At 44.4% G+C, this 24,836-nt stretch overlaps 1 protein-coding gene across 1 annotated transcript in view; it reads right to left on the reverse strand.

The window, feature by feature from the left end:
- Nucleotides 1-24,836, reverse strand: part of LOC134958428 (deoxyribonuclease-1-like) — an 84,769-nt gene that overhangs the window by 24,596 nt on the left and 35,337 nt on the right. Inside the window, exons 3-4 of the mRNA XM_063941026.1 lie at nucleotides 6,710-6,798; nucleotides 4,743-4,832 (exon numbers count right to left, since the gene is read on the reverse strand). Of these exons, the coding sequence (XP_063797096.1) occupies nucleotides 4,743-4,832; nucleotides 6,710-6,798 (179 nt within the window). The remainder of the gene's footprint in view (nucleotides 1-4,742; nucleotides 4,833-6,709; nucleotides 6,799-24,836) is intronic.

Here is a 24,836-nt window from a genome sequence, read left to right on the forward strand (position 1 = left end):
TCAAACATAAAGGTCCGACTTTTCGGCCCTTTCGGTCTCAAGGAAAAGCTAAAGGAAAAAGTGATGGCAAGCAGCCCCAATACAACAAGTCTGGTAAGACTAAAAAGCATTGGGCTACCAGAGGACCGGTTGGGAAAACAGATAATAAGCCATCAGCCTGATGGTGCGGGCCTCCACCTGTGGGACCCCAGGGTGGGGGGGCCGACTTCTTCAGTTTGCACAGATCTGGCAGCAGTCTACAACAGATGCCTGGGTGCAGTAAGCGGTATCTCTAGGTTATGCTGTTGCCTTCAAGAAGCACCCTCCTTGAAGGTTTTTTTGTACCAGCCCGTCTCGGGTAGAGACGAAGGCCAGGACTTTGTTAGAAGCAGTTCAGAAATTGCTTCAGTCAGGAATAGTCACTCCAGTTCCTCCTGCACAACGAGGACCGGGTTTTTACTCCAACCTGTTTTTAGTTCAAAAGCCAAATGGGTCATTTCGGCCCATTCTCAATCTCAAAGTGCTGAACAAATACATTTGGGTACCTCGGTTTCACATGGAGACGTTACGTTCCATAATTTTGGCCATGGAGCCAGGGGATTATATGGTATCCCTGGATATACAGGGTGCTTACCTACATGTTCCTATAGCACTGTCCCATCAGTGCTATCTCAGGTTCGCTATCCTCCAACAGCATTTTCAGTTTCAGGCTCTACCTTTTGGGTTAGCCACCGCTCCCAGAGCATTTACCAAGATTATGGTGGTAATGGCAGCTTATCTCCGCCAGCAGGGGATAAGAATATTTCCATACCTCGACGATCTTTTAATCCTGGCACAGACGCAGGAATTGCTCTTATGTCATCTGCAACAGACAATAACGTGTCTGCAGAACCACGGGTGGCTCATAAATTGGGCAAAATCGTCTCTGGTTCGGTCACAATGGATGACTCACTTGGGGTCTGTACTGGATTAAAGGCTTCAGAGAGTAATTTTACCTCTGAACAAGATATCCAAGGTCCAGTCAAGGATTCAGGACTTGTTACACAGTCAAAAGGTATCCATTCATGCAGCAATGCGCGTGATGGGTTTGATGGTGTCAACATTCGACATGGCGGAGTATTCACAATTCCACTCGAGGACTCTGCAGCGTCTGATTCTTGCCAAATGGAATGGGTTGCATCAGACGATAAAAACACAGACTATGTTTCTTACGATAGAAGTAAGAAGGTCATTAGCCTGGTGGCTACAGACATCCCATCTGGACAAGGGGAGACCCTTTTGGATATCAGATTGGAAAATTCTGACGACAGACGCCAGTCTCCAGGGCTGGGGAGCAGTGTTAGGAAGGTTGTGTTTTCAGGGGCAATGGACCAAGGAAGAAAGTTGCCTGCCAATAAACATATTGGAACTTTGGGCCATATACAGGGCACTGATTCAGGCAAAGGACATTCTTTGGGGAAAACCAGTCCAAATCCGCTCAGACAATGCGGCGGCAGTAGCGTACCTCAACCATCAAGGAGGAACTCGCAGCCGAAAAGCGATAAAGGAGTTAAGTCACATACTAAAGTGGGCAGAACTTCATCATCCAGCCCTGTCCGCAGTGTTCGTGTCAGGAGTCCTAAACTGGGAAGAGGACTTTCTCAGTCAACACGCCATTCAGGCAAGCGAATGGACTCTACACCCGGAGGTCTTCCAGACTCTAGTAGACAAGTGGGGGTTGCCAGAGATAGATCTCATGGCGTCCCGTCTGAAAAACAAAGTGCGCACATACGGGTCAAGAACAAAGGATCCCAGAGCGATCTTTGTAGATGCCCTGTTGGTGAGATGAGATTTTCATCTGGCTTATGTGTTTCCTCCAATCACCCTATTACCCAGGGTGGTGAGAAAGATAAAGCAAGGAAAAGGTGCCATGATACTAATAGCTCCGGCTTAGCCCAGAAGACATTGGTACACAGATCTGCAGAGGATGTCTCTGGATGTTCCACTTCTGCTCCATCAACGTCCAGATCTACTGATGCAGGGTCCTTGTTATCACAGACATCTGGATCAACTGTCTTTGACGATGTGGCTCTTGAAACCTCTATCCTGAAGTCAAGAGGATTCTCACAACAGGTAATTCAAACTATGCTCAGAGCAAGGAAACCTTCCTCAGCTCGCAGTTATCACCGAATATGGCAAACCTAGCCAAATTGGTGCAGTGAATGGAAAATGGACCCTAAATCTCTCAGAGTTTCTAGGGTCTTAGCATTCCTTCAGGCAGGAATGGATAAAGGTTTGAAGGTGGCTTCCTTGAGATCAGCATTGACTGTATGGTTCCAAAAGAAAATTGCCAATTTACAGGATGTGCGTATTTTTTTCCAGGGAATGCTGCGCATTCAACCTCCTTTTGTTCCCCCTATAGTGCCTTGGGACTTAAGTCTAGTCCTGAAAGCCCTTCAAGTTGCCCCGTTTGAACCACTTAAAAAGTGGATCTTAAGTGGTTGATAGCTAAAGTTCTCTTTCTACTGGTTATGGCGTCAGCTAGAAGAGTATCACATTTAGGGGCATTATTATGTCATTTCCCATTTCTGATTTTTATCCAGATAAAGCAGTTCTCAGAACTAGATCTGGGTATCTTCCGAAGGTGGTGTCTAAATTCCACCTTAATGGAGAAATTGTAGTCCCGGCTTTCCAGGTACAGGGCCTTTCTGCGGGAGATGCATCGCTGGACGTGTTCCGGGCATTAAGGATCTACGTGGATCGTACCAGTGCCATTAGAAAGACAGATTCTCTCTTCATTCTCTACAGATTTCACAAGAGAGGATGGCCTGCTACTGAACAGACGCTGGCAAGATGGCTTTGAATGACGATTTCAGAAGCATACTCTCAGGCTGATCTTCCGGTTTCGGCTAATGTCTCTGCTCACTCTACTCATAAGGCAGGTCTATCTTGGGCAGCACAATGTGGTGCTTCAGCAGAACAGATATGTAAGGCAGCCACATGGTCTTCCATTAACACATTCATTAGACATTATGCCTTGCATACCTTTGCCTCTCATGACTTTGAATTCGGGCGAAGGATTCTCCTGTCCAATCAAGAGCGTCCTCACCACTAAATTGCTTTGGGAAATTCCATTGTTATCCTGTGGATAACCTGTGGACCCTGCCGGAGAAATATACATTATGGTAAGAACTTACCGCTGATAACGGTATTTCTCCTAAGTCCACAGGATCCACAGGGATCCCACCCTGACGCACCTGATTTGAGGATCCTTTTACTCACTAACCTCTTCCTTCTTGTGCGGGAGGGTGTGCATGTGTGTTCTTATCACCTGATTAGGGCTATCTATGATGCTCATGCCTTGAGCTTTGGAATACAACTGATTTGCCTGAGCAAGGAGGCGGGGATATATGGACGGGCCCGCTGCATCCTGGGAGGCTGGAAAAACTTTGACCGATTGGTGCAAATCCGCTGTTGCTTCATCTTATCCCATTGTGGATCCTGTGGACTTAGGAGAAATACCGTTATCTACGGTAAGTTCTTACCATAACGTATATTTTGCACAACAGTAATCAGGTCTGAATTTGGCCCATAGACACAGTTCAGTGATGTGCAAGTATGCTAAAGTGGTATCAGGCGCCTGTAGAAAAACGACTGCCGACATTGCAGATCCAAGTGCTGTGTCCTAAGATGCCTAAGATCGAGTCATCTGCATGACTGGTAACCTGAGGATACTCAGACTGGCCGTCACCACTCCGTTATCAGAGGCCAGTAAGTCTGCGTCGTACAGTCTGTAAAATAGTAGCTTGAATCTGATTGGTTAACACAAACAAGTAAAACTGCGCTAATCAATACAAATTACCTATATGAAAAAATATTAAACACCGGTATGGCAGGATAAGTGATGGTCAAGACACATCAATAAAAAGTAAAATACAGATTTTATACACGATACAAATATACAATATTTAATAGTGTTGAATATAAAAAAATAATTATATTGCACTTGTAAATAATCTGGGTCACATACATGTATTCTCTCGAAATGATATTTTGCACTGGTAGAGAATTATTATTTATTTATTTATTTATTTATTTATTTATTACCAGTTTCTTATATAGGGGGTCATCCCGAGTTGATCGCACGCTGCCGATTTTCGCAGTGCAGTGATCAGGTGAAAAAAACAGCATTTATGCGCATGCGTATGCCCCGCAATGCGCACGCGCAACATACGGGTACAAACCTCTTTGTGGTTGTGCACAGGTTCTAGCTAAGTTTTCCTTCGCACTGACGGCCGCAAGAAGATTGACAGGTAGGGGGCTTTTCTGGGTGTCAACTGACCGTTTTCAAGGAGTGTTTGCAAAAATGCAGGCGTAGCTGGGCGTTCACTGGGCGGGTGTATGACGTCAAATCCGGACTTGAATAGGCTGAAGTGATCGCAAGCGCTGAGTAGGTTCAGAGCTACTCTGAAACTGCACAAACTGTTTTTGCAGAGCTCGGCTGCACAAGCGTTCGCACTTCTGCTAAGCTAAAATACACTCCCCAGTGGGTGGCGGCATAGCGTTTGCACGGCTGCTAAAACTAGCTAGCGAGCGATCAACTCGGAATGACCCCCATAGTGCAGCAAATTCCGTTGCGCTTTAACAGTCACGGACCCAATGAATAAAGGAAGCTGATGATATTACTAGATGACCCCACTAGAGTATTGCGCTCCCAGGTCCAACTTGCAGTGGGGTTAACCACCCGGCGAGCTGATCTGTGTGCTCTCTGCCGCAGCACTTACCGGTAGACAAAGAGGTATTGTTCCTTATATTCCTTCCTTCCCAAGGGTTTGCTTATGACGTACTTATAAGACGCACCATCTTCACATGTGCTGAATAACGAAACCAATAGTGGACATTAATCTTATGTGCCTTCAAAGCAGAGGATTAACATTTACCTATAAAATAAGAAACCAACAGACAGGGCGATATCTGAACACTAATGTAGGAACGCCATTTTCCTCATGATTGGGATTTTGAAAATCCTCCAAAATATTTTTTGTTGACAATTTAAAAAATAATAATTACTGACTAGCGAATTGCTTTCTGTTTGCTGAAATGTAATAATGCTGTTTTGAAATGTGTCCAAATCAAGAAGCTTCTGGGAGGGTAGTGGTTTTGAGTAAGTCAGTGGAGCACGTGGGGGGGGGGGGGGGGGGGGGGTTCCAAGTACCTGGAAACCCCCCTGATGAGCCAAAAAATTTTTTTGTTTTTGAGACAGAGACAGCAGTGCGTACGCATTAGAATTTGAGTATGGTCACATTAGCATTCTGTTTGCATTTCTTTCACATTACATTCTGCACAGAATCAGATCCATTGTTTAATTTCAGAGAGAATCTGTTTTTTAAAGGAGACTATGGGGTGTATTCAATTATTGTCGGAAACTGCCGTCTTGTCGAAAAGACGTCAGTTTCCGTCAAGTTTAGGTCAGAAGGGGTTCCGACCAATTCAATCTGACCCCTTTTTTTCCGACAAGGCGGGAAATCCGACTTGTCGGAATGCACACGGATCGGCGGCTTAAGTTGCCGATCCCCGTATATTGTCGGAAGCCCGGCCAAACCCAACAGGTTTTAGCTCCGTTTCCGACAATGTCAATCCGAGTTTAAAAAAAGTCGGATTGCCATTGTCAGGAACGGTTTGGCCAGCCACTGAATACACTCATGTGAGATCCTTTCCACTCTCTCCAAGCTTTGATAAATCTCCCCCTCTGTAAAGATACTTAATCTATTGTACATATTTGGATTATATTTTCAACTGTATTCGCTAGTTGAAGGCTAATTATATTTATAATTTTATATATATGTTAATATATTGTCCAAATGAGCAATACTTTGTAAAGAATAAAATAATTTTTCATAGCAATGTTTGATCTGCATGGTTGCCCCCTCAATATGTTTCAATCAGCATTTAGACTGTGCTTCAATTAAAGGACCATAGCTCCACCTACTGTCTGTGAAAGGTACTGCATGTCACAAAATTTGTTGCTATGTTCTTCAATTACATTCTAATTAATGAGAGTTGTAATTTGCATCATGCTAGATACAGTTTAATAATCATTAATCTGTATATAGTATTTTTGTTCCATTTTAGTCAAAAATCTAATAAAATTAAATATCATATTCAACATATAATAAAACCAGCTGCAGCACCCTGATAATGAGTTTCTGGACACTCACTATAATGCCTTTTAACAATATGGGTGCCGTGCTTATAATGTGACAATAAAGGTATTGGTATGGCAGAAGGATGCAACCAGGATACGTGTATGTCTAAATAATAGTACCACATTAAATTAATAAAAAAGCAATTCACACAACATATAACACATAGAGTACTCACATAAATATCAGTATCTAAAATAAGATGTTCTATAAACCGCTATTTAAAATATGGGATCAGTAAACAGAATTTCTGTATACACAATATTGTCTGTCCTTATACCGGCCACAGGTGATGGACTAATCAGAGTCTAAAAGCTGCTTACTGGTTATATATTTGGTGCTGATGTACCATCTCTGCTGTACGCTGGACCCAGAGAACAACCTGACAACGCGACCATGTTTCCCTGATTCTTGTGGACCTATTATACCACATTCGGCATACATGCTTTATTTTAGTATGCCATAAGTCTCCAATCACAGGAACCTCTAACGCCCAGACCCCCATAGACAGCCCCATACATTAATACTGGCCCACCCGTAGCACTCACTTATTTAGCTTCTCCACAAGCAATTTTGCTGCTTTCTCCTTTGCATCAAAGACCTCCAGTAGAACGATGATATCATAACGAGAGGCAATCTGAAAGAGAGTGGACATGTTACCATGTAGCCTTACACAGATGTACCTACCGGTGACCATGTAGCCTTACACAGATGTACCTACCAGTGACCATGTAGCCTTACACAGATGTACCTGCCGGTGACCATGTAGCCTTACACAGATGTGCCTACCGGTGACCGTGTAGCCTTACACAGATGTACCTACCGGTGACCATGTAGCCTTACACAGATGTACTTACCGGTGACCATGTAGCCTTACACAGATGTACTTACCGGTGACCATGTAGCCTTACACAGATGTACCTACCAGTGACCATGTAGCGTTACACAGATGTACCTACCGGTGACCGTGTAGCCTTACACAGATGTACCTACCGGTGACCATGTAGCCTTACACAGATGTACCTACCGGTGACCATGTAGCCTTACACAGATGTACCTACTGGTGACCATGTAGCCTTACACAGATGTACCTACCGGTGACCGTGTAGCCTTACACAGATGTACCTACAAAACAGTCGCTGTAGCATTAGGTTATAAATCTGCACGTTTCCGGCTGCCGCAGTCATCCGCACATCAGGCCCAATATGTGCAGATTTTGCTGATGTGCATCTCACACAGGCTAGTAATGCACATTCCCTACCAATATTCCTATACAAATATTGGGACAGACTTGTTCAAGCCTCCAAACTCTCCAGGCCATGCCTCTAATGAGCCATGGCCATGTCGCCATTCCATTAGGAAACACCTTATTGTATGTAAAAAACTATCTCGTATCTCTTTATAGATAGAATTTGGTTTCCTTTCTTGTTTTCTATAAAAGAGAATAATCTATATCATCCTAAAGCATTCTGGACAGAAACCCTTACACTGCTGCATGTTTGCATTTATAAATACTGTAACGAGCAGGGTCACCCGGGATTAGGTGGGTCCAATTTGTAATGTTTAGCAGTTTTTATTTATTAGCAAATTATTTGGTAAATAGACCAAAAATACTATTCAGAAAACGTACAAAAGCTCTGATTAGAGAAATAAAATAAAACTTTATGTCAGCACCGACTGAATATGTGGATCCTTTAACCTTGGACCAACCGAAGGTGTAGGTGCTGGAGTATGGTGGAAACAGGAGGGACAAAGATAGTTCCGTTTCATATATTTATTAATAGACAACAGTTCCAATGAGGAGTTAAATTACAATCATTAGTCACCATATATAAACTGACGTATTGCAATGAATGGCATAAAGATAAGCAGGATCTGTATTGAAGATGCATTGAAGAAATGTTCATATGAATAAGATAAAACGTGCCTGAAGATTAATGAAGAATTGTCCAATATAAAGCAATGATTTGTGCCAAACTGTAAGAAGTGTTAACTGGATATTGTAGACATAGATGAATAACTGTGAAGACTTGTTACCGATGCTTAAAGGCTGAACTGAAGAACTGTGTAGAGCTGTCTTTGAATGATGCAAAAAATGAAGATACAATACTGAAAGGAATACTTGCAGGTTGCAAAGATAATACTTGTAGCACTGTGAAAAGCTGCAGGAGATGACAATGGACAAGAATGGGTTAAGCTGAGAGCTGAGTAAACGAGGACCAGGATTTAGTAGAAACTTCCTCAGGCTGTGTGATTTGAAGCAGGCAGTCACTGAACAACAGGGTAACCTCTCACGGGACTCCGGAAATCCACTTGTTGCCACTTGGAGAGCGATTGACTGACAGCACAGCAGGCAGCTGGTAGATCTCTTGTGGTGAAGGCTGCAGGCAGACCTCTGGGAGTGGAGGCAATATCAGGACCACTGGAATCACAGAGAAATCCACAGAGAGAGCACAGAGCTAGGGTACAGAGTAGCTACAACAAAGCACTGGCCTAGAGTGAAATAATCTCAGCCTACTTATAGGCAGCACAAGCACGGGAGTGGCTAACACTTACCCACAGGTGCTGCATTTGGTCTCCAACATGGCCACCTCTTGTACTGCAGACACACAGAAGTGCTTCTGGCCATTCGTCCCCCGCACTCACGGCTCCCAGAACCTGTATTACCTCTGCCACCGACCACGCCGCGTACCCACACAGCCGCACAGCACTGCGAGCAACCGCGCCGGCAACGGACTATCTCCCTCTTTAAGGGTGGACTCCGGACACCTTTGAACTTGGTCAGGATTCTTGGAGTAGAATTTGTGAACCAGCCTTGGAGCATGAACATCTTCGGCAAAAACCCAGGACCTCTCCTCCGGACCATAACCTTTCCAATCAACAAGAAACGGTAGACATCCATATCGATGATGTGAGTCCACAATCTCCTTAACCTCAAATTCTTCATCCTGCAAAGAGTGAATTTTAGGAGGTTTGGGCAGGGCAGCAGGAAACTTATTGAGGATCAAAGGTTTCAGCAGAGATGTATAAAAGGCGTTAGGAATTTGAAAAGAAGGTGGCAACTTGACTGTATTCTACAGTATTGAGTACCTTTTCTTTGGGAAATGGGCCAATAAACTTGGGAGTAAACTTCTTAGAAGGAACTCTGAACTTGAGATTGCGAGTAGCAATACAAATTTGGTCTCCAACCTTGTAGTTAGGTACAGCCTTACATTTTCTATCTGCAAAATATTTATAAAGAGCAGAAGATTTAATCAACGATTTGCGCACACAACGCTAGATTTTAGACAAACGTTGAATCGCTTGATCTGCCGCTGGGACCTCCTGAGCTGGCAAAGGATGGCACACGAGGATAATAACCGAAGTTAGTATAAAACGGTGTAGACTCTGAAGATGAATGAAAAAGATTATTATGAGCAAATTCTGCCAATGGAAGGTAGTCTATCCAATTATCCTGTGAGGAAGATATGTATAACCGGAGGAAAGTTTCAAGATCTTGATTTACTCTTTCAGTTTGTCCATCTGTCTGGGGATGATATGCAGAAGAGAAATTCAACTTAATGTTTAATGAAGAACAAAGTGACCTCCAAAACGTGGCTATAAACTGTGTTCCACGATCAGAAACGTGAGGCCATGCAACTTAAAGATCTCAGAAATGAATAATCTGGCTAGTGAAGGACCTGATGGTAATCCTGTTAATGGAATAAAAATGTGCTATTTTTGAAAATCGATCCACTACCACCCAAATGGTATTCCGCTCTTTTGATGGAGGTAACACGGTCACTAAATCCATTGAGATATGAGTCTAAGGTCGTTTGGGTATAGATAATGGATGTAACAGACCTGGAGGAGAACCCTTTGGATTCATATGTTGGGCGCATTTAGGGCATGCTGCTATGTACTCCTAAACGTCGGCTTTAAGACGTGGCAACCAGTAGGACTGTTGAATAAATGTAAGAGTTTTTAGGACCCCAGGATGACCCATAAAAGACGTAGAGTGATCCCAAGTTTTCGAAGATTTGAGGCGACAAAAGTTTTGCCAGGCGGAGGGACTGGGACCGGAGAAGTTTGAGTCGTTAAAAAGGACGTAGGACTTACAGTGGCTTGATTTGTGGTAGCATAATTTGATTCAGAAGAATTGAAGGACCTAGAAAGGGCATCCGCTTTTTTGTTTTGAGACCCTGGATGATAGATGAGTTTGAAATTAAACTGGGTGAAGAAAAGGGCCCACGAGATTGTCGTGGATTCAAACACTGAGCCGACTGCAGATAAAGAAGATTCTTATGGTCAGTATATACTGTGATGGGATGTCATGCTCCCTCTAGAAGGTATCTCCACTCCTCAAAGGCCAATTTTAAATTGCATATTTTTTATTGAAAGTTTTAAATGAACATCCCAAAAAGAATAATATGAAAAAAAAAAAAGTATACATATAAAACAAACAATACCGGCAGGTATAGTAAAGTATGCAGGATGCAAGCAGAAGTACGGTCAGACAGGAGACACAGAATACAACTGCAGTACACGTCTAATAGTACAGGATATACAATACGCCCCACATTATAGCAATAAGCAGAAAGAGTAAGAGCCCACAGGCGCCATGTGAGCTCACACATTGAGGATAAAATGATAAAATAAAATAAAAAAAGACCGACCCATGAGGCGTAGAAAAATACAAAAGTATTGGCACTGCAAACTATAGATAAAACACCTGCCTTAGTATACAGGGAAAAAAAAGATAAGAAATAATTAAAATCCTAAGACCTCTGCTGCTCATAGAGATAAAACAAAAATCCCTACAAAACAGAAAAAAAAAACAAAAACCCCAAAACAAACCACCTCAAAACCCCCCACCCTGTATAGCCTATCCCCAACCTAGGTATACCTGGATCCCCAAACCCCCCCACCCCCCATTAAACTACATGACCTAACTGTCTAACACCCCCCTCCCTCCCTTCCCTAATACCAGGATAAATGAAAAAATAATTGACTGGGGCAAATAAAAAAAAGAAGAAATATGGCCAAACAGTAAATAGAGTAGATCTCCCTCATATGAGAAATACAAATACAAAATTAATATGCAAATATTGAGATATGATAAGCGACCTGGAAATATAAGGAATAGTGCTGGTAGCACCCTACAGATACAACAGTATATATGGATATGTAACCCTTAAATAAGCGATGGTCAAATAAAACATATCTTAGAACCATCAAATAACGAAATTATATCAATGGCAAGACATACAAAAAAAAGAATAGAACATAGTATTTAAGAAAGTATCAACAATAAAATGGAACACAGCCAAGGACCCGGTAACCAGTGAGGTATTATACAGACTTGGAAAGAAAGAAAATCAGTCCGGAGGATAAGCCCACTCTGGAATCAAGTCATTTAGCGGTACACGAGCAGTAGTCAGGAAGGTAGTGGAGCCAGCAACCATCCTGCACAGCATTAGCCAGATAGATAAGAGGATAGGCCACAGTTCCATGGTAAATGTAGAATGGAGAACCATCCCTCTCCCAAACATCACAATTAACGGCGAAATGATACAATACCGTTCTCCCCCATTATCAAGGAGGTCACACTGCGGAGCCTCAAAGAAAATTGCAATGGAGGTCCATACAGTCACCAACGATGAGACGGAGGCAGTCACCGACATCCCACGCGCCATCACCCACTGCAAATAACGGTGAATATGCGCAGGAAGAATCCGCAACTCCCCCATTTTGTTCACAATGCGTTCGTCGGAGGAACCTCCAGCATTAAGCATCGACTGTAGCGGAGTGGCAGGCACCACAGATACAAGCTCCCCCAAAGGTTCCGAGGGTAGCAGCAATGGCGGGCAGGTGGACCCCACAGGAGAACCAGTTACTGCAACAGTCTCTTCTCCAAACATATTAAGAACCCTTTGCTCAGATTCCGCGATAGCCTTCAGGATGATTGAGACCGATTGTCCAGAAATATGAACAGGATTAAACATGGCTGCAGGTGGAAGAAGCAGTATACTGTAGGAGCAAGAGGAAGATCCACTGGTAGAAAGGGAGCAGAGTTATACACACAGGAGCTCAGCTTATCCAAATAACGCAGGGGTGTGAGTCCAGCACATGTGTTCTAGAGGTGAGAGGGAGCCAGGCATACAGTGCTCTTCCCTGCACTATGGTTATAGTTAAAGCTCTGTCCCAAATTCACAGGGAGTGTTGTCTCTGTAATACTATGTGCTCAGGGGACAAGCAGTGGAATGTGTGCTGTGTATAATACAAGCTCACCAGCCCTGAGCACACTGGCCCCAGCAGCTGAGTGAGGGCAGAGCTGCAGCAGGAGAAACAGCCACACTGAGAGCAGAGTCTTCCTCAGGATCCAGTCACAGACTTCACCAGCCAGTAAGTTAGGACTCTTGGCACAGAGGATCCCCAAATTCACACTGCAGGAGCAGAGGGGGGTACTGCACTCTTGCAGAAATTTTCAGCCACAGAACACCAGGGAAACAGGAGATAGATCAGGATATTATCAGGAGCTCTGGCAGGAAGCTGCCTACACCATGCTGTGTCAAGCCACGCCCCCCCTCAAAGGCCAATTTGATAGCAAGTAATTCCTGCTCCCAATAGCATAATTACGTTCAGCCGGTAGAAACTTATGGGACAAATATCCGCAGGGATGGACTTTTTTATCTTCAAAGACTTGTGATAACACAGCTCCCACTGCTTCCGTCGATGCGTCCACCTCCACTAGAAAGGGACGGTTCAAATCCGGCTGTCGGAGAATGGGAGCTGACACAAAAGCTTGCTTCAAATCGGAGAAGGCTTTGATTGCTTCAGAAGACCAGTTCGTAGGATTTGCTCCCTTGCGTGTCAGGGCTGTGATGGGAGCAACCAATGTAGAGTAATTCTTAATGAAGTTCCTATAAAAAATGGCAAAGGAATTGCTGAATCCCCTTAAGAGTCGTAGGAGTGGACCAGTCTCGGGTGGCTTGTACCTTAACAGGATCCATATGTAGCTCCGATCCGGAAATGATATAACCAAGGAATGGTATAGAAGATACTTCACATGTACACTTCTCCAACTTACAATATAGTCGATTTTTCCTCAGATGGGTCAGTACCTTGGAGAATATTAAGATATCATCCAAGTACACTACTACACACTTGTAGAGAAGATCTCGAAAAAGTTTGTTCACATAGCTTTGGAAAACTGCAGGAGCATTACAAAGACCAAAAGGCATTACAAGGTATTTGTAATGCCCTTCCCAGGTATTAAAGGTAGCCTTCCATTCATCCCCTGCATGGATACGAATTAATTGTAGGCTCCACGAAGATCTACTGTAGTTTCGTAAAAACTGTAGCTCCCTTTACCCGGTCAAATAATTCTGGAATTAACAGCAGTGGGTACCTGTTCTTCACAGTGATCTCATTATGTCCACGATAATCTATGCATGGTCGTAAACCACCGTCTTTCTTCTTAACGAAGAAAAATCTGGCTCCTGCAGGTGAAGAAGACGGTCTAATAAATCCTTTGGATAAATTCTCTTTTATATAATCAGACATAGCTTGGGTCTTCGGAATGGACAGCGGATAAATTCGCCCGCTAGGAGGTGTTTTGCCCGGCATCAAATCGATTGGGCAGTCCCATTCGCGATGAGGGGGTAAGAAGTCAGCCGCTTGTTTACTGAAGACATCCACAAAAGATTGATAGACTGATGGTAACTCAGGAAGACCGACTGACTGGAGGGGTTTATCTGAAGCTAAACAATCCCTGGTACAAGATTCACCCCATGAAATAATTTCCATGGTTTGCCAGTTGAGTCGTGGATTATGTTTCTGCAGCCAAGGTAATCCAAGTACCACATCATGAGAGGCTTTGTGAACCACGAGGAAGGAAATATATTCGTAATGGAGCACACTAACTTTCATCTTGAGACATACGGTTCGATGAGTAATTATGCCTTCTGGAATTCGACTTCCATCCACTGCAGTAACAGAAACTGCTACTTCCAGAGGCACGGTTTGAACTTAAGATCATATGACAAAGGCTGAAGTGATGAAGTTCTCGGCTGCACCGGAATCTAGGAGAGCTAAAACTTTAACTGTAGAACTCGGAACTTCTAAATAAATAGGCAAAATTGGCTCCTTCCCGGAACTTGATTCCAAGGTAACTCCTAGCTTAACTTCTCTTAAATAAGCTAGGAGCAAGAGTTTTCCGGCCGAAGTTTGCAGAACTTAATGAAATGTTCAGAGGACCCGCAGTGCATGCAGAGGTTACCCTGTCGACGACGAACTCGTTCCCCTTCCGTAAGACGAGAGCGTCCGATCTGCATAGACTCTTCTGTCATCACAAGAGACTGAGACAAAGCAGGATCTTGTCAAGGTCTGGGTCAAAAACGCAAGTTAAATCGCTCAACCTTGGACTTCTCTTAGCAACGCTCTCTGTAACGTAGATCAAGTTCATTGCAGATGGAAATTAATTTGTCCAGCTTAGTTGGCACATCACAAATGGTTAAATCATCCTTGATTCTATCTGAGAGTCCATTCCAGAATGCTACGACCAGGGCCTCTTCGTTCCAGTTTAATTTTGAAGACAAAGTGCGAAATTGAATAATATATTGACTAACGGGGCGTGAGCGTTGACGTAAACGAAGAATCTCCAAAGACGCTGAGGTAGTTCTTCCCGGTTCATCGAAGATTTTCCAGAAGGATGATACAAATTCATTATAATTAGAAAGAATAGAGTCTCCCTCTCCCACAGTGGCAACGCCCACTCCAAAGCCTGACCGGACAGGACGGCAATGATATATGCGATCTTAGAACGGGCTGGTGGAAAACTAGCAGACAACAGTTCAGACTGAATCTCGCATTGATTCAGAAATCCTCTGCAAAGTTTTGGAGTCCCGTCAAACTTGCTTGGCAAAGGTAACTGCAGATGATACATAGGCACCGTCACTGGAGGAACCACTGCAAAAGCAGAGACCACTGGAGTTGGAACTTGAACTGGTGGTGTCATTATAGCTGTATGAAGAGCATCCAGATGATCTGTCATAGTTTGCATGAATTGAACTATTTGTGTCTGTATGGACTCCTGATTATCCAGACGGGAAAGAATATTTGCCGTAGCACCGCCGCCTGTGATTTGGTCACCTGATGGATCCATGGGGCCAGTGCTTACTGTCAGGACCGACTGAATTTGTGGATCCGTTAACCTTGGACCAACTGAAGGTGTAGGAGCTGGAGTATGGTGGAAACAGGAAGGACGAAGATAGTTCCGTTTCATGTATTTATTAATAGACAACAGTTCCAATAAGGAATTAAATGACAATCATTAGTCACCATATATAAACTGACGTATTGCAATGAATGGCATAAAGATAAGCAGGATCAGTATTACAGATACATTGAAGAAATGTTCATATGAATAAGATAAAACGTGCCTGAAGATTAATGAAGAATTGTCCAATATAAAGCAATGATTTGTGCCAAACTGTAAGAAGTGTTAACTGGATATTGTAGACATAGATGAATAACTGTGAAGACTTGTTACGATCCTTAAAGGCTGAACTGAAGAACTGTGTAGAGCTGTCTTTGAATGATGCAAAAAATGAAGATACAATACTGAAAGGAATACTTGCAGGTTGCAAAGATAATACTTGTAGCACTGTGAAAAACTGCAGCAGACGACAATGGAGAAGAATGGGTTAAGCTGAGAGCTGAGTAAACGAGGACCAGGATTTAGTAGAAACTTCCACAGGCCGCGTGATTGAAGCAGGCAGTCACTGAACAACAGGGTAACCTCTCCCGGGACTCCAGAAATCCACTTGTTGCCACTTGGAGAGCGATTGACTGACAGCACAGCAGGGAGCTGTTGGATCTCTTGTGGTGAAGGCTGCAGGCAGACCTCTGGGAGCGGAGGCGATATCGGGACCACAGGAATCACAGAAATCCACAGAGAGAGCACAGAGCTAGGGTACAGAGTAGCTACAACAAAGCACTGGCCAAGAGTGAAATAGTCCCAGCCTACTTATAGGCAGCACAAGCACGGGATTGGCTAATACTTACCCACAGGTGCTCACAGGTGCTGCATTTGGTCTCCAACATGGCCACCTCCTGTGCTGCAGACACACAGAGGTGCTTCTGGCCATTCGGTCCCCGCACTCCCGGCTCTCAGAACCTGCATTACCTCTGCCGCCGACCACGCCGCATCCCCACACAGCTGCACAGCACCGCGAGCAACTGCGCCGGCAACGGACGGACCCCAGAACCTGCAGCGGTGTGTGATCGGTTCGTGACACTTTAGTTAAACAAAATTTTATTTCAGTAAAATGAAATTAATTTTATTGTGACTTTGATTTAATAATTAACTCAATTTATTATTTTATACTTTTCTTATCACAATAATTATAACAAAGTAAAAAACAAAAATGTTATATTAATTTGTTTAATTTTAACAAAGGTTAGTGCTAGTATTTATATTAATACTTATATTATACCTTATACTAATTTATAAACAAAGTTTAAAGTAAAATTAGAATTTACAGAACTTCTTTATACACAATATTGCAAGTTTTTTTGAAAGAAGTGTATACATAAAGAATTGTACCTGTTCCTGCTCTAGAGCATGCTGCATACAGGTGACCATGGGAGAAGCCATTCTCTAGTACAGCGGTGGCCAACCCGCGGCTCTTTCATCCTCCGCATGCGGCTCAATCCGCTCCTGGCCACCGCTGCCCGACACACCAGACTCACAGCAGCAGGTCTCCAGCGGCGGTGTGTATCTTCAATTCTGCGGCGGCCCGTGAGCCAATCAGAGCTCGCGGACCGGCAGCTAAGGCTCCTGTTTGGCTGCCGGTCCGCGAGCTCTGATTGGCTCACGGGCCGGCGTCAAATTGAAGATACACACCGCCGCCGGAGACGGAGGGGTAGGAGAGGCGCACGCTGCGCTCTCCTTCCCCACACAGCAGCGTGGTAAGAAGCACTTTTTTTTTTGGGGGGGGGGGGGAGTGAGGCACTGTGGGGGCATGTGTATCTGCACTGTGGGGGCATGTGTATCTGCACTGTGGGGGCATGTGTATCTGCACTGTGGGGGCATATGAGGCACTGTGGGGGCATGTGTATCTGCACTGGGGGCATATGAGGCACTGTGGGGGCATGTGTATCTGCACTGGGGGCATATCTGGCACTGTGGGGGCATGTGTATCTGCACTGGGGGCATATCTGGCACTGTGGGGGCATGTGTATCTGCACTGGGGGCATATCTGGCACTGTGGGGGCATGTGTATCTGCACTGGGGCATATCTGGCACTGTGTGGGCATGTGTATCTGCACTGGGGGCATATCTGGCACTGGGGGATATCTGGCACTGTGTGGGCATATCTGGCACTGTATGGGCATGTGTATCTGCACTGGGGGCATATCTGGCACTGGGGATATCTGGCACTGTGTGGGCATATCTGGCACTGGGGGCATATCTGGCATGGTGGGAAGCACTGTGGGGACATGTGTATCTGCATCGGGGGCATATCTGGCACTGTGGGAGCATATCTAGCACTGTGGGGACATATGTATCTGGCACTGTGGGGACACGTGTATCTGGCACTGGGGGCATATCTGGCACTGTGTGGGCATATCTGGCACTGTATGGGCATGTATATCTGCACTGGGGGCATATCTGGCACTGGGGGATATCTGGCACTGTGTGGGCATATCTGGCACTGGGGGAGGCACTGTGGGGACGTGTATCCGCATCGGGGGCATATCTGGCACTGTGGGGGCATATCTGGCACTGTGGGGACATGCGTATCTGGCACTGGGGGCGTATATGTATCTGGCACTGGGGGCGTATATTTATCTGGCACTGTGGTGGCACCCATTTTTTGGCATTTTTATATGTATGTGGCACTGTACTGGGACATTATATGTATTTGGCACTGTACAACATGACTAAACAGGGTTATGACACAAGGTCATACTTCTACAAACGTCATACCGAAAGGTGTGTGCACAAAAATGGGGCGTGGCTTTGTGACAACTAGGCCACACCCCCATTTTTGCTCACGCGCCTTTGGCGCGCGCATGATGGTGGCTCTTGCACTTGCCTATGGATCTTTTCTGGCTCTTTGCCTCCGACTGGTTGGCCACCCCTGCTCTAGTAGGAGAAGCCCAACAACTTTTAAGTATTTGTGCCTGGGATTTAGTGATGGACATGGCAAAACTTAATCTTACGGGAAATTGCAAGCATTTACATTGAAATGGTATCTCAGATGTGTCAAAGTCAGAAAAATATCACGATGCACACTGCCATATTTGCACCTCATATGTGTCCCTGCTGCGCATGCGTGCGCTCTCCCGTGCGTGCGCATACTCGCTGTTGCGGGCACCCGCGGGCGCACGGTATGCGCATTTACGGTAGAGATTGTGTGCGTCTAGCGGGCGACTCTTTCGTTACATATTTTCACCATATAATGTATTTTGTAGATTATGGTCCCTTTGATAGAATCTGAAAGTTTGGTTAATGTAGAATGTTCATGGACAGAGAAATCCCTCTTTGTTTGATACGAAGGGTCAGACAGGAGTAATACAGTGGTGTTTAGTATCCATCGGAAGAGTATTTAATTAGCAATATTCCGGTGTTGGTTTGAAGCGAATTAATCGCTCGTGCGAATAGTTATGGACATAAGAAGTTTATGTCCATTTACTTTTATTTGCACTTACTTATCCATGCGGCGGGAAACCTAGTTTCCCACCCACCTGAGCAGTTGGAAATTGTCACAGCCCACCTGTATGAATCAACCTATGACCTTTTGTTATGATACGAGGAGGAATTCCTGTGTCCAATGAACAATGAGATTGTAGGGACCATTGAATCATATTGTGTGTGGGGCATAAATAGACAAGCCGATCACATCCAGCTCTCACTCTTCAACGGTTCTCATTGCTGATAATCGGGAGCTGGATGTCCAGAGGCGCATGCGATCGTTCCCCTTTGTGCGTAAGTTTTTCTCCGCAATCATATTGTATTTCTTGTTATTGTGGGCCATTTCTCTCTCTCTCTCTTCTCCCCTTTCTCTCTTAATTTTCCTGCAAACGTAATTGTATTATATTGTATTTCCTGTGTAGTTATCTGGTTAGTTAGTCTATGTTATATTGTAGTGTGTGACTTGTATTGTATTATTCTTTTTTGCAAGTAATAACATTCATATAAGGCGTTAGACCCTAAGCACGGTATCTGTGTATTTCTTATAGTGTTAAGTATTCTCAGAGCGTCGGTGACGCTCGAACAGCTTTTAAGTTAATAAGGTTACACTGTGTTGCATCTACACCCTATCTCTACACTAAGGTTTTACTGCATATTACATTGTTTATGGTTTAGATATAAAGGTTTAACATTGTGAGCGTCTGCGCCGCTGGTGATCTCCTCGTGGTCCCGAGCGGCCGCTACGCTATAGCGAACCATTACGTTAGTCAGCAGCCAATAGCGTGCCTGCCTGTGATCTCTTGGCCGTGAGCGAACGTGACGCTTGAGCGTCTCGACCACGGCTAAGCGATTGTTACGCAACGTGCGCACCCTTACGGTACTCCATACGTGAATAGCGTACAGTGTTCTTAGACCTCATAAAGGGTGTTAAATAAGATCAATTTTTAGCTTTATCAATTGGCGGCTCGTCCAGTCCTTCACATATCTCTGCTAGGTAATTTCAGCAGACACTATCCATCAGCAAAGGGCGGGAGATCATATTCTTCGCAGTGCTGACGGGATAAGCGTCTGCTTCGCTTAGTAAAGGGTGCTGAGGGAATCCGGAACCGGAGGTAAGAACAACACGCTAGTGTCTTTTAAAACTGTTTTTTCTATCTTGCGTACGCACACACGTATATCTGCATTTCTTTTTCGTGTATTTTCATATATCACTCTCCTGTTTGCCATTTTATAATTGATAAAACGTGCTAAGAGAGATTTGTCGCTATTTCATAGTAAGTGTAAAAGTAATATATTAAGGGATAAAGTGTAAAGCACACACGCAGCTCTACCTAAAGGTACAAGGAGAGATTGGTGTGGGGTTCAGTAGAGGATCGAGGATCATCTACATTGATAAACGTGTACATTGTGTTACGGTGGACATTGGTTTTGTGTACACGTGTCTCTAACAAAGGGCTGAGACTCGCGTACGCAAAGGCCGACGCACACAGCGTAAATTACGCAACGGAGCGTCTGGGTACGCCCAGGTAACTCAAGTCACACGGTAGTGTTGATTTTTAACAAGCGAAAAGGTGGCAAGGCGATAAATAGTGCAACAGGCGATAAATAGCGCAACAGGCGATAAGTAGCGCAACAGGAGATAAATAGCGCAAGTTTATTTTAGTATTCGAAATTTAAATTAACAGATCCTTCTCCAAATTTACAACACATCTGGTCTAAAGAAAATTTCTGCGCAGAAATAGAAATAGAAACAAAAGTGTATATGTGGTGAGTGAGTGTTTGTTTTTACAATTTTGGGGATTGAACCACAGAAATCATCGAGTTCTCGTGAAGGTACATACGTGTAAGTGACATACGTGGTGGCTAGGGAGGCATCTCTAGTTAAACATAAAATTTGAGCATTAGAGTGTAGCGGACCAGGAGGTATAGCAGACCAGGAGGTCATATAACAGACCAGGAGGTCTAGGTACAAAGAAGTCCGCTATAGAGACAAGGCACAACACCAAGAAGGGTTGGTGCAACACCCATATAGGCCATAAAGCTCAGGCTGAAGGAATTCGCAGCTGCTGAATGTCGATTCCACTGGTCGCTCCGTACATAAGATTAGTTGCTTATGTACTGAACGATTGTACCGCACGTAATTGTGTGCATTAGTTAGTAACCTGACCAGTACCATTTGTGTACGAACCCGGTCATAAACGCTATTTGTACATTCTAACGTGATTTGTGTAATTTTTTATTTTATCAAAAAGGGAAGTTCGCTGGTCACTCAGGAATTATCCGACAACCCCACCTTTACTGGAAAGGGTTAATGCTCTTCGGATCACACTCACATGTTCCAGTAAACGAAGGTTAATAGGGGCCCTGGGTCGAGTACGCCAGCACTATATCAGTGTGTGGGCATATTGGTCGGCGTGGGCGAGTGAGTGAGGTGCTCGGTAAACTTCACCGTCAACCTATCTTTGAATACTTTGGTTTTTTGTAAGGGTTCGCTGAAGACCCTGATATAAAGGTCAGAGGTAGAGCAAGCAACACCTGCAAATTATGGGGGCCAGTTGTTCAGGAAGGGGGCGATCAACCTCGGTTCGGGTTGATTCTGTAAACCGACCAGTCGGGTCGGCAAGGTATGTAATGTGTGAAAAATATGGAAGACACACAGAAATTTTATGTGATGAATGGGAGAAAATGACTGTACATGACGGGGAGAAATTCCCAAGAGTAGGCAGCTTCAGCCCAGAAGTGTTGCAAAATTTAAGGAGAAGGATATGTCTCATTAAATCAGCAAAGAGACGAATCAAACATTATGATTATTTGCAGTTATGGCAACAGGAGGGTGAAATACAGAGAGGATTGGCTCAGGTGGCGGGATCTGGCCCTATCAGGAAACTGATAGCCACGGCCCCGCCGCCACCATACATATCAGGAGAGAAATTGGTTGCGGAGAATGACGCATCAGGGGGTAACAAACAGGCACTTAGCAACTGTATAAATGTTAAGGATAATGTTAATAAGTTAACCAATGCAAGTATTAACCCGTGCAAGTTGTACCCTGTTTTGAACTTTCCCCAGGAGTGTGATCAAGAGGACGAATCGGCAACAATATCGGCGCTCTCTCTAGCAGCCACTATATCAGAAACGACAGTAGGCACGGCCCAACCCATAAGATTAGTAACAAAGCCCCCTAGCGGAGGGACAGGTGAGGTCGTATCAACGGGTAAGTACGGCACCATACACTATGCTGAAACCATTTCACCACAGACTGTAGAATCTACACAGAATGATGTTGTTAAACTTGCTCCCGTGAGGGTAATAGCAGTCCCAAATGGGAAAACGGACACTACAGGAGTCACTCCTATCAGGAACATTGCCATGTACAGCCCGTTTTCCCGAATGGAATTAAGGACCATAGTATCTGAATTCCCTGACCCCAGAAAAGATTTAGTTGCTAGCCAAAAATACATCAGAGACCTAGGAAACACTTTAGAGCCCAATAACAAAGATTGGCAGATATTGCTGAGGGCTTGTTTACCCTCCAATGTCGACGCAGCTCAATTTTTAGCTGACTGTGGATTGGATCAGGATGTACCTCTTACAGATGTGTACAACAAAGATAACGTAAAAAGAATAAATTTACAGTTAAAGGAGTATTTCCCAGCTGTAGCCAAATGGAATAGAATTTTTTCCATTAAACAAAAAGAGTCAGAAACAGCTGCTGATTATTTTCACCGGGCATTATTAGAAATGGCAAAGTACACTGGCATAGAGGACATTAGGACCAATGCAAATCATCAAGAAGTAGCAGTATCTGTGCTAATGGATGGTTTAAAGAGGCATTAAAGACCAGGGTACAGACCACACAACCATGTTGGCGAGGTCTGTCGGTTGCTACTTTGAGAGAGGCTGCTATTGATCAAGACCGGAATATCACCAGACACAGGGAGTCACAAGGTGATAAGTTAATGCCAGTAAGTATACAGGCCCTGACCACAAAACAGCCTGTGTTTATATCACCAAACCCTGTGGGTAAGTCAAATGTGGTAACATGTTATTTTTGTCATAAACAGGGACACATAGCACGAGACTGTAGAGCGAAAAATTCGCAAAGATCATACCAACCCCCTAGACAACGACACGACACACGACATTGGGAGCAAGGTCCGCAGAGACGGAGTTATGAGCCACATACAGGGGAAACAAAAAGATACCCCCCGAACAGAGACTGGCACGCCTCTGGTAGTTCCCAGCTAACTCCCTCACAAGTAGTTGCTGCCAGCGGGATTCAGGGAGGTCACCATACCCAATAGGGGTGTGGCCATACCTGTAATCTCCAGCCAGTAAAATTGATTGCAAATCTTGGAAGTGAACCCGAGATTGCAATAGATGTAGCTGGTAAAACATTAAACTTTCTTGTAGATACGGGGGCGGCCAAATCAGTGATAAATTCGACAGTGGGCATGAGAACCACTGGTAAGACAATTCCAGCCATAGGAGTAACGGGAGTAGTCCAGCACTACCCTGTTAGCAAACCAGCCGAGATTACAATAGGGCCTTTACATACCAAGCATTCCTTTTTGCTGGCTGCATCGGCACCGACTAATCTCCTGGGAAGAGACTTATTGTGTAAAATGGGGTGCGTCATTTATTGTACTCCTGAAGGTGTATTCTTGGACATACCTGAGAATCACGCTCAGGAAGTGCGAGACATGTTAGACTCCCCATCAAAATTAATGTCACATACCATTATGACAAATAGGACTCCATCCCAAGTAGAAGAAATGACATCCCAGATACCAGAGTCACTTTGGACTAAAGATGGACAGGACACTGGATTAATGGCAAACGTAGCTCCAGTAGTTGTACAAGTAAAAGATGGTAGGATAGCTCCAAAAATCCCACAGTACCCTCTGAAGCCAGAGGTGGAGTTAGGAGTTTATCCCGTAATAGAGCGCTTGCTACAACAGGGCATTCTGGTAAGAACGTCCAGCACTGCCAATAGTCCCATCTTCCCTGTTAAAAAGAGTGGGGGGAGGGGTTACAGGCTAGTGCAGGATCTAAGGGGGATTAACAAAATAGTTGAGAGTCAGTTCCCCGTAGTGCCAAATCCAGCTGTCATCCTTATGCAAATCCCTCCCACTGCGAAATTTTTCACTGTTATTGACCTCTGCTCCGCCTTCTTTTCGGTACCTCTGCACCCTGACAGCCAATACTTGTTTGCATTCACATACAGAGGAGTCCAATACACATGGACTCGATTACCACAAGGTTTCATAGATAGTCCAAGTATATTTTCCCAGGCTTTGCATGATTGTTTACAGTCTTTCCAACCAGAGAGTGGATCAGTATTAATGCAGTACGTGGATGATCTACTACTGTGTTCTGATTCAGTGGAAGCATCCCTGAAGGATACGAAACAGCTCCTGTTTCATCTTTCAGACACAGGACACAAGGTTTCCAAAGACAAGTTACAATTATGCCAAACTAAGGTAAAATATTTGGGACACTGTCTAACACAAGGACTGAGACACCTGACCGCTGATAGAATTCAAGCAATTAGAGACATGACTCTGCCACAAACCCAGCAACAGATCAGAACATTTTTAGGAATGTGTGGGTATTGCCGTAACTGGATCCCAGGATTTTCCATTCTAGCGTTACCTTTGCAGGAGATGGTCTCCTCAAACAAACCTGATCGGATTTCGCATACAGACGAGTCCGAGATGGCATTTGAGAGACTTAAACAGTGCCTAACGCAGGCACCAGCATTAGGTATGCCAGACTATGGGAAACCCTTTGAGCTGTACGGAACAGAAAGTGCTGGTTGCGCGGCAGGCGTCCTAACCCAAAAGCACGGTGATGCCAGCAGGCCGGTAGCATACTACAGCGCTCAGCTAGATACGGTAGCGCGATCCCTCCCCACATGCTTGCGAAGCGTTGCTGCGATAGCATTGCTAGTAACGAAAAGCGAAGATGTAGTGCTAGGTCACAACCTCACA

This window comes from Pseudophryne corroboree, chromosome 9 (assembly GCF_028390025.1).
Source record: "Pseudophryne corroboree isolate aPseCor3 chromosome 9, aPseCor3.hap2, whole genome shotgun sequence".
Lineage (NCBI taxonomy): Eukaryota > Metazoa > Chordata > Amphibia > Anura > Myobatrachidae > Pseudophryne > Pseudophryne corroboree.